At 39.9% G+C, this 11,065-nt stretch overlaps 1 protein-coding gene across 3 annotated transcripts in view; it reads left to right on the top strand.

Moving 5' to 3' along the window:
- Stt3a (STT3 oligosaccharyltransferase complex catalytic subunit A) overlaps nucleotides 1-11,065 on the top strand; it is a 36,282-nt gene that overhangs the window by 6,275 nt on the left and 18,942 nt on the right. For all 3 annotated transcript variants that reach the window (XM_031343030.1, XM_031343032.1, XM_031343031.1), the window contains exons 4-9: nucleotides 1,526-1,647; nucleotides 2,005-2,150; nucleotides 4,804-4,894; nucleotides 7,375-7,481; nucleotides 8,164-8,328; nucleotides 9,722-9,902. In XM_031343030.1, coding sequence (XP_031198890.1) covers nucleotides 1,526-1,647; nucleotides 2,005-2,150; nucleotides 4,804-4,894; nucleotides 7,375-7,481; nucleotides 8,164-8,328; nucleotides 9,722-9,902 — 812 coding nt within the window. The remainder of the gene's footprint in view (nucleotides 1-1,525; nucleotides 1,648-2,004; nucleotides 2,151-4,803; nucleotides 4,895-7,374; nucleotides 7,482-8,163; nucleotides 8,329-9,721; nucleotides 9,903-11,065) is intronic.

Below are 11,065 nucleotides of genomic sequence, written 5' to 3'. Positions count from 1 at the left end.
TTCTGATAAAGGAGGAAACTTTCTGTGCTGGTTAGTTTTAGCTGTTAACCTGACACACGAGAATCACCTGGGAGTCTTTTTGTTGTTTGTGTTTTTGAGACAGGGTCTTACTTTGTCACCCTATCTGTCCTGGAGCCCAGTATAGACCAGGCTGGCCTTGAATTCACAGAGATCTGTTTGCTTGCCTTTGCTCTGCCTCCTACTCACTGGAACTAAAAGTGTGTGCTACCACAGTAGCCTGGGCAGAAAGTCTGGATGAATTATCTACATCAGGTTGGCTTGTAGGCATATTTGTGGGGGACTGTCTTGATTGTTAATTAGTAAGGAAGACCCAGTAAATGATGCCATTACCTAGGTCCTGAATAGTTTTTTTTTTTTTTTTAAGATTTATTTTTATTTTTATTTATTTTATGTGTATGAGTACACTGTAGCTGTACAGATGGCCGTGAGCCATTATGTGTGTGGCTGCTGGAAATTGAACTCAGGATTTCTGCCCGTCCCACTTGCTCTGGCGTAATTCACTGTAGCTGTCTTCAGACTCACCAGAAGAGGGCATCAGATCTCATTACGGGTGGTTGTGAGCTAACAGGTGGTTGCTGGGATCTGAACTCAGGACCTTCGGAAGAGCAGTCAGTCCTCTTACCCGCTGAGCCATCTCAACCAGCTCCAGGTCCTGAATAGTTAAAGAGAAAAATAACTGAAGAGCAGGCATACAGGCAGGCAAGCCTGTATGTATTCGCTTATTTCTTTGCTCTTGCCTGTGGATGTGACTAGATGTTTGACTTCTTTGCTAGCATGGACTGTTACCTGGAATTGTAAGCCAAATACTTGCTTTTTCACCTTTGTTGTCTTTGTCTTAATCTAAATACATTACTTTTTTGTTCTGTAGTTTTGAAAAAAATAAATGATAGTTATGTCATCTCTCTACTCTCTATGTCTGCTCTCTAACTCCTGTTTTGTTTTTTTTTGTCAAAGTATTTTATCACAGGAACAGAAATGAATATTCAACTCATACCATTTTCTTTTCTTCTTTTTTTTGAGATAGAGTTTTATGTAGTTCAGGGTAGTTCTAACCTGCTCTTTAGATGCCTGAGCATGACTTTGAACTCCTTATCCTCCTGTCTCCATCTCCCAAATGCTGGAATTACAGGTATGTGCCACATGCCCATGTCAGACTTTTGTCTCTTGATCAAACTGTTAGAGCTTCATTCTTAGACCTTCCTGATGGGCAAATATTGAAGTGAGCTAGTCAGGGAAAACAAAATGTTTGTTAAAGAACTGGAAGACACTGTACATATGAGTTGACTATTCAAATCCTCTTTCTTTGTCTGCCTTCTACTTGTAGATAATGTGCATGATTACAATAACACATTGACTACCTTCTAGAACCCTCATCCTTTCTGTCGCTCTGACAGTTACCAAAATAACAGATCTGTGAGGAACAGGAGGACAGAGCTCTATTGCAAAGTAGGACACATTTGCGAACAGAGATCCAGGGACATGGTTCTTTTCTTTCTTGCTCTAGGTATTTTAATTATCGGACTACCCGGTTTCTGGCTGAGGAGGGGTTTTATAAATTCCATAACTGGTTTGATGACCGGGCTTGGTACCCTTTGGGCCGAATCATTGGAGGAACAATTTACCCAGGTGAGGTGCACAGGATTTGTTGTGCTTGTAAGGATGGTGTGGTGTTTGTATGCTGTGAAACAGCTCTTTCTGTTTGCTTCAGGATACTTGTAATTTCATTCTGATTATAGATTTCCAAAAGTTGATCTTATGAAGAACATGCGTGGGATAGTGAAGATGGGGGGAGGGGAGGATGTCTTACACATTCTGGATTTCTGATCGAATCCTTAATAGAGAAGTGTGGAAGTGTGGAAATTTAGTACAGTTGCTGTGATAGTATTTCTAATGGTTTGTTAAGACCTGTTGAAGTTTGAATTGATGCTTTCTTGTTATTTTCTTACCAGGACAACCTAATGGGATTATTTTTTCCTGTTTTAGGCTTAATGATCACTTCTGCTGCAATCTACCATGTACTCCATTTCTTCCATATCACCATTGACATTCGGAATGTCTGTGTTTTCCTGGCCCCTCTTTTCTCCTCCTTCACTACCATCGTTACGTACCACCTTACCAAAGAGCTAAAGGTAAAGGATATGAGTGATGCCAAGCTTCCTCTTGGGAAGCTTGGGACTGAATGTTGTTGAATCTCTAGTAGATACTGGAGGGGTGGAGGAATCTAGAGCCTTAGAAGGACAGGGAGTGTTGAGGGGAGATGTGTACACACATCTACTTATACCACAGATAGGTCACTCAGTGACAAACCAAAGGAAGGATACCTCCAAAGTTCAACTTGACTGACGGATTATTTTTATTGGGATTAGAGAAATATGGGTGAGGGGTTACTTAAATAAAAGCAGAAATGATTCAAAAAATTCCAGACACATCACCAAAAGCCCACCCCAGCATGGGTGGCAGCTCACAAAAGCTGGAATCCCAGCTCACTGCATGACTTCCAAGCACTTGACAGATTAGAGAGTGTTTTCTTCCAAGCAGCTCAGTTTGTCTGGGCCTCTTCTAGGCTGCTCTACTTGTCTGAGAATGTCTCTGAGCAGTACTTACTGTTTATATAAACTTGGGGCCTACTGAGTCTGGTTTGTTTCAGGGACTTCCTAAAGTTTTTGAGTTGTTTAATTTTGGAATTTAAGGCACTTTCCTGCATAGTGAAATCCCTCCCCTTAAAACCGTCATTCTCAACCTGTGGGTCATGACCCCTTTGGAAATCTCTGTCTCCAAAAATACATTACAATTTATAACAGTAGCAAAATTACAGTTATGAAATAGCAACAAAAATAATTTTATGGTTTGAGGTCACTACAACATGAACTCTATTAAAGGGCTGCAGTATTAGGGAAGGTTGAGAACCAGGGCTAGAGAACTTTTGTCTTATGGAGCTTACCTTTAGGGTAGCTTGTTAGATCTTGAAGGGAATTGGAAATTATTACTCAATGGGGAGCCAGAGGCTAAAGATAATATTTGTTGAGCTGAATTACTAGAGACTATGTGCTATTCTATCATTTGCAACTGTTTGCCCTCATAAGGGGACATTTGAAACTCAAACATAAATTGCTATGTAAAGATATAAAAAAAAAAAAAGCCAGCTGGGCGGTGGTGGCGCACGCCTTTAATCCCAGCACTTGGGAGGCAGAGACAGGCGGATTTCTGAGTTCGAGGCCAGCCTGGTCTACAGAGTGAGTTCCAGGATAGCCAGGGCTACACAGAGAAACCCTGTCTCGGAAAACAAAACAACAACAACAAAAAAAAAAACAACAAAAAAACAACAAAAAACAAAACAAAAGCCAGGTAATGTGTAAAATTGTCATGTTTAGATTTTTAATCCATCACCAGCATAAGGAAGAAGGGGGGGGCAAAAACTGTGTGTTTTCCAACAGTGGTATTTCTACTGGAAATAGGCATTTAGCAATTATTTGTTGATACATTTTAAAAAGCATTTAGGAATTGTAAAGCATTTTGTCTTGGTAATGCTGCTTCTCCCTTTTCAGGTTTCTTGCTAACCTTGATTCTTTGGACCTTACTCTCAGTCTGTGGCCTTAGCGTTAGGGAGGTGCTTGAGGAAACTCGCAGAGGGCTTAGGGAGACATCATCTTCAGTGTGATAGTCTGCAAACAAGTAGTGTTGTTTACTTACTTATTTATTTTTTGAGTATGGTTTTATTCTGACCTTAAAGGTTGCCTGATAACATGCCAACTTTATGGTCTAAGCTTCTGACATTTTTAGTCTAGGTAGATTCTCACTTTTTATTGAGTTGTTTGGAGATAAGGTTTTCATATGGAACCCGGGTGGCCACAGACTTGCCATCTTTCTGTCTCAGCTTTCCAAGTGCTGGGATTACAAGTATTTGCTATCATGCCTAGTTCTTTTCTAACTTAAATAATAACTTTATTCCTTTGTTGTAGAATTGGCAGTTTTTTTTTATGATGTGCAGTCACTGTTAGAGGAGGGGACTAATAAGCCTGTAGCAAAATGAGCCATTCTGCTGCAAATTCTCTGTTTTGGTTTTCGTTCTTTTTTTAGACAGAGTCTTACTGTGTACTTCTGGCTGCTCTCAAACTCACAGAGATTTACCTGCTTCTGCCTCTGCCTCTGGAGTTCTGAGATTAAAAGTGTGTGCCATTCTACCCAGTAGGCTCTGGTTTTGACAGCTCATGTGAAGTTATTATTTTGAGGCAGGGATGTAGTCCAAGCTAATCTTGTGTAGCCTAGGATGACCTTGAATATCTAGTCTTTTTACATGATCCCACCAGCTCTCAAAATCTGGGATTATAGACATGTGCCATCTTGCTTGGTTTAAGTGGTGCTAGGGATCAAAGCAGGGCTTCATATATGTAGGCACATAATAAACACATTACCACTGAGCTACATCCCTAATTACCTTCCTTTTACACTTCCTATTTTTGTTAGTTTTAGAAAGAATCATGCTCTTACTTAGGTTGGTTTTGGATTTGCCTATTTCTGCTGAGATTACAGGCCTGTTCCACTGTACCCACCAGCTCATATGATGTATTAGTTTCAGTATGTTTGTACTCAGTGTTAGAGTTGATGTCCTTATTCTGAATTGACTATGAAGGTTTTGGTTTTGTTGTGCTGTGTGCATTTCTAGTATCTCATATCGACCTTGAAAATAACTGAATGCTCTCGATGTGCCCCTGATAAACAGAGTAGACTAGTAGGTCCTCAGTTATCTTAGAAGCCCATCAGTGTTAACTTCTACTCTTCCAGGATGCAGGAGCTGGGCTTCTTGCTGCTGCCATGATTGCTGTAGTTCCTGGGTATATTTCTCGATCTGTAGCTGGCTCCTATGACAATGAAGGTAAGATTTAGAATGCTGAAGGTGATGTGTTTACTTTATTATCTACTGAAGTTTCACAAGGTGCTGAATTTAGGTTCATCTCTATTGCTTAGCACTAGTAAAACTGGAATTGGTGAGTAGATTAGAAATGGGCAGGAAGGGATCTTAGATAGGTACTCTCATCCTATCATCTAGACTAGAGAGGTAGCTGGGAACTTTAAAAACTTAATATGTGTCTGCATGCATGTGGATCCATGCTTTTATGTCAAGGTGAGAGGACAGTATGCCACTGTTAGTTCTTTTCTATCATGTGGTTTTCAGGGATTGAATTTAAGTCATTAGACTTGGTATCAAATGCCTTTGCAAGCTGAACAATCTTATCAGCTCTAGCTGGGAACTTCTTTTTTCTTTTTTTAATTTTAAGATTTTAAATTTTATTTATATGAGTATACTATAGCCGTCCTCAGACACACCAGAAGAGGGCATCAGATCCCATTGCAGATGGTTGTGAACTATCATGTGGTTGCTGAGAATTGAACTCAGGACCTCTAGAAGGGCAGTCAGTGCTCTTAACTACTGAGCCATCTCTCCAGCCCTAGCTGGGAACTTCTTAACAGGCCTTTGTTTTTTCTCTGGACTCACATTTAATTGTTTTAACATTATGATCATTGTTCTTAATTTTCTTAGTGTGTCTTTAAATTGATAGTGAGTTTTATTGGCTTATATTCAATGTAATATATTTTTGTTTAAACACATTGGGAAACATGTTAGTTATTATAAAGATAGGTAATAAATTAGATTATTTTGTTCTATAATTAAGAAATTAAGAGATAGATAATAGCTGTTGTCTCATACTCTGTTAAGGAATATAATAATGGGTCTATAAAAATAACTCTAGCTGAGTATGGTTACATTTACCTATAATTCTGCCACTTAAGCAGGAAGATGGGGAGTTCAAGGCCGCCCTTGACTAACTATATAGTGAGCTTGAGGCCAGCCTGGGCTGCATTAGATATTGTTTCAGCAAATAAAAACAAATTAAAAAAAACCACAGCCAGGTGGTGGTGGTGGCGCATGCCTATAATCCCATCACTTGGGAGGCAGAGGCAGGCAGATTTCTGAGTTTGAGGCCAGTGTGGTCTACAGAGTCACTTCCAGGACAGCCAGGGCCACACACAGAAACCCTGTCTCAAAACCAAAAAACAAACAAACAAAAAAATCCCAAAGCTGGTCCTGATACCACATTCCTGTAATCTTGGCATTCAAAGTGAAAAGGGAAAATACTGAATTCAAGTCTAGTCTGGGCTTCGTAGTGAGTTTGAGTCTAGCTTTGGCTACATAGTGAATTTTAGACCAGCTGGGGTTGCCTAGCATGAAACTTTTTTTTTTTTTTTAAAGCTCTCTAGTACTCTACTTTATGTTTAGTGAAGAGAAATTTGATTTTGACTATCAAAGGAAAGCTTTTTGGAAACTGTTGAAATTGATCTGGACCAAATTTGGGAATCCATGAGGCATTTTTTTTCCAGGGGCAGGGAGTGTGTGTGTGGTGGTGGAACTGTGGATTGAATCTAGGGCTTTAGGAATGCTAGACAAGTGTTCTACTTTGGTGCCATAGCCTCCAAGTCATTTATCAGTCAACTGTTAAGGGCATCAGCATTTAGAATAAAAGGTCCATCTTTATTAACATATATTGGTGGTGCTGTAACCTTCCATATGCATAAGACTAGCTAGATTTACTGCCCACAAATAAAACAGTGTTATGGCCAGTGTATACCAGTTGCTTTGTATATTCTAAGTATTATTCTAGGTGCTTTATGTATACTGCATTTTTCTTTACAATGACTTCAATAAGTAGGTATTTACTGGAGACTCCTTGAGCTGGAGGTGCAGCTTGGTGGATGAGGATTTGCCTAGCATGCATGAGTTTATTAATCCCCAGCACTTGGGGGATAAAATTATACTCAAGACTCCTTCTTACAGGAAGCAAAGGCAAAGGGAAGAAAACAATTGGTTTAAAATTATACTTGTACTGAATAGTAGTTTAGAAACCTGAATCTAACTAGTGTGCTCCAGAATTGTCTTCTTTTTTGAAGATTTATTACCTTTTTGATTGTATGTATGTAAGTACAAGTGCCTGAAGAGGATGGAAGAGGGGCTTAAACCATCTGGAGCTGGGGTTACAGATGGTTGTGAGCCAGCAGATGGGTGCTGGGAACCAAATTTGGGTCTGAAACAACAGTATTTCTTCTTAACCATTGAGCTATTTCTAGTTCCTGGAAAAGTAGTTTTTTTCTCCTTGGGTAGGGCATGTGTTGAGACAGTGTTTTTCTATGTAATCCTGGTTGTCCTGGATCTTACTCTGTAGACCAGGCAAACCGCAGATTCAGAATTCTACCCGCCTTTGCCGTCTACATGCTGGGATTAAAGGCCCAGCTCCTAGAAAAGTATTCTGTCTGAAATTGTGTTAGTATGGGTTCTGAATCTCTGTTGCTTTTCTGCAGGAATTGCTATCTTTTGCATGCTGCTTACTTACTACATGTGGATCAAGGCAGTGAAGACTGGTTCCATCTATTGGGCTGCCAAGTGTGCCCTCGCTTATTTCTACATGGTAACTTTGTGTGTGTGTGTGTGTGTGTGTGTGTGTGTGTGTGTGTGTGTGTCGGGGTATATATGTCTGTACGTACATATGTACATGTATACTCTGTGTCTGTCCTTTTCTTTTTTCTGGTGCAAGGAATTGAGTCCATAGTAGGCATCTGATTTATCACTGTGCTACACTGCCAGCTTCTCTACATATTTTTAGTTTTAAAATTTTCTTTCCCCTCCTTCTTCAATATGGTGTCTTAATGTATCCTTGGTTGTTCTCACATTCTGTGTAGCTGAGGATGACCTTCTGGTCCTCCTTCCTCTACCTCTTGAGAGCTGGGATTGCAGATGTGTAGCATAATGTATATTTGGCAAACTCTCTACTAACCTAGCTACTACATCTCTAACACTCTTTTTTTTCAGTCTGCTAATAAAAATTTTCTAATTCTGTATTACTGTATTTCCTATGGGTACATGTTGGCTTTCTCATATTTTTGTTATATTTCCCTTAAAATTTTCCTTTTCTAATACATTTTTTTTGTATAATGTTACACCTATCTCTTGACTTTCTTTATATCTCTGCTTCTAGGTAGAGTTTGTGTCTAATATCATTGGTTTTATCTATATTTACAGTGTGGCTTGGTACACAGTTCAGCATGGTGTGAGTGGCACTCACAGGGACTGTTCTTTCTGTCCTCTCACAGGTCTCTTCATGGGGAGGCTATGTGTTCCTGATCAACTTGATTCCTCTACATGTCCTGGTGCTAATGTTGACAGGTCGTTTTTCTCACCGGATCTACGTAGCCTACTGTACTGTTTACTGCCTGGGCACCATTCTTTCTATGCAGATCTCCTTTGTTGGTTTCCAGGTAAATCTGAGACTTTGTAGAATTTTCTGCAGCTAAATGTTTCTGAATAGCTTCAACTGGATTGACTTAGGTTGGATTCTCTTTAAAATATGAATTAGTTTGTATTTTAGACTGGTTTTTAACTGAAACAACAGAATCATTGGTTATTAGAGTCTGCTTCTTATAGCTTGTCCTTATTTGCTGTATGCTCTTTGAATTTAATGGTTCTTTGTCTTGCGTTTGTGTGAGGAGGAGGAGAAAGAGGAGGAGGAGGGCCTGTTCAGTTAAACAAGGTTGATTTAAATAATCAAAGTTTAAATTTCAAAAAAGCTTAAGATTCCAGTCCTTTTAGTGGAAATGACCCCTTTTAGTAGCAGTGAACTCTAATCATCTTAGTGGGGCCAATGTGAGCCTTTGAAAATGTAAAGCACAAACCTTTTTCCCAAGTTACAATATACAGTTAGCAGGAAACTTTGTGTGTTTGGTTCCTTGTGTATAGTTCTTATCTTTGAAGATAAGCAAGTATTTTTAGTCACTTAATATATAAAATTGGCTACTTGGTGGAATGTGTAAGAGATGTAATGTGCTAATCCTTGAGGAAGCTGGAGAAAGAAATACACACAGCTGTTTGTAGTCTACACAGTTCAGTAGTTATAGAAGGTTGTTTCCAGAACGTCAGCATTATTAGTGTCTGGACACTTGTTAGGAATGCAAATTCTGTAGAGGTAGGAGGATTAGGAATTCAAGGCCACCCTTGACTATGTATGTAGTCAGTTCAGGGCCATCCTGCAATACCCAAAACTTTGTCTCAACAAACAGAATGAACACATCAAGAACCCAGGCCAAACCAAACTAAGTGAAACAATAAAAGAGACCTGTTGAATGAGAGACTCTGGGGTAGGACTTAGCAGCCTGCTTTAACATTTGTTAAACCAGTGCTTAGCCCCTTGGTTATGATGCCCACTAGATTTAGAGAACCACTGTGTGTGGAAAAGAATAATTTATATACTAAAGGGGATCTCGTGCTGTGAGACACAGGAGCCGTTGATTTGTCAAGTTTGGAGATGATAATTATGTTGAATTTTAAGTGGTCAGTTTTAGTGAAAGGGAATTTGGGGAAAATGCCGGTGTTACACTAAGGAAATAGCCTAAGCAAATGGCATAGATGTGATTATGATGGTGTATGGTATTCTTTGTTGGCCTCCAAACATTTCTTGGAAAATATATTTGGTAAATTAAACCCTTTTATATTGGTCCTCATTCATTTTGGAACTTCAGAGCTCATTTGATTCCTTGAGCTAAATAGATCAGGAAAATGCCAATCTTGGATGAACTCATTCTGGGTTTTTGTTTTGTTTTATTTTGTTGTTTTGCTCCCAATATTGCCTTACATGACTGCCTACATTCCTCCTAGCCCGTCCTTTCATCAGAACACATGGCAGCCTTTGGAGTGTTTGGTCTCTGTCAGATCCATGCTTTTGTAGATTACCTGCGCAGCAAACTGAATCCACAGCAATTTGAAGTTCTTTTCCGGAGTGTTATCTCCCTGGTCGGCTTTGTCCTCCTCACCGTGGGAGCTCTCCTCATGCTGACAGGTAGACGACTCTTTTATTTTCTTTTTATTTCAAACAATAAAGTTCTATTTAAAAAAATTAAATAATTAATTTTTATGTATGAGTGTTTTGTCTGCCTGAATGCCTGTGTGCCACGTGTGCCTGGTCTCTGAGGAGGCCAGAAGAGGACTTCAGGTTTCCTGGAACTGGAGTTGCAGACAGTAGCGAGCTACCACATGGTTGCTGGGACCTGAACCCATGTCTTCTGTAAGACCAGGATGTGCTCATAGCTGTGAGCTATCTCTCCAGTCCCAAAGTCCTACTATTAAAATATTTTTCTGTTTGCCAGTCTGTTTGGATTCTGCATAGCAGAGGTATCTTTGTAAAGCGGCTAAAAGGACTGTCTAACCTTGCCAGTCTTTCCTCCATTTTTTCTTTTTCTTTCCTATTGGTTAGCTTGTAGAAATTTGTACACCCTGTGTCATATTTTCAGTCATGGCACTCATCTCATTCTGTGGAAAATAAATCATTGGTGTCTTAGTCAGGGTTTCTATTCCTGCACAAACGTTATGACCAAGAAGCAAGTTGGGGAGGAAAGGGTTTATTCAGCTTACATTTTCCACATTGCTGTTTATCACCAAAGGAAGTCAGGACTAATTCAAGCAGGTCTGGAAGCAGGAGCTGATGCAGAGGCCACGGAGGGATGTTCCTTACTGCCTTGCTTCCCCTTTTCTTCCTTTCTTCCTCTCTCTCTCTCTCTCTCTCTCTCTCTTTTTTCCTTTTTTCCTTTTTGGTTTTTCGAGACAGGTTTTCTCTTATATAGCCTTTGCTGTCCTGGAACTCACTCTGTAGACCAGGCTGGCCTCGAACTCAGAAATCCGCCTGCCTCTGTCTCCCAAGTGCTGGGATTAAAGACATGCGCTACTACTGTTTGGCTCCCCTTGGTTTTTTTTGTAGAACTCAAGACTTCCAGCCCAGGGATGGCACCACCTACAATGGGCCCTCCCACCTTGATCACTAATTGAGAAAATGCCTTGCAGCTGGATCTCATGGAGGGATTTCTCACCTGAAGCTCCCTTCTTTGTGATGACTGCAGCTTGTGTCAAGTTGACACACAAACCAGCCAGTACACGTGGCTGTTTAGTTTAGATGATATATTTTTTTTTTTTTTTACTTATATTTCTCAGAAGCTAATTTGGGTTTTC

This window comes from Mastomys coucha, unplaced genomic scaffold (genome assembly GCF_008632895.1).
Source record: "Mastomys coucha isolate ucsf_1 unplaced genomic scaffold, UCSF_Mcou_1 pScaffold23, whole genome shotgun sequence".
NCBI lineage: Eukaryota > Metazoa > Chordata > Mammalia > Rodentia > Muridae > Mastomys > Mastomys coucha.
This window is presented reverse-complemented; position numbering and strand designations above follow the sequence as displayed.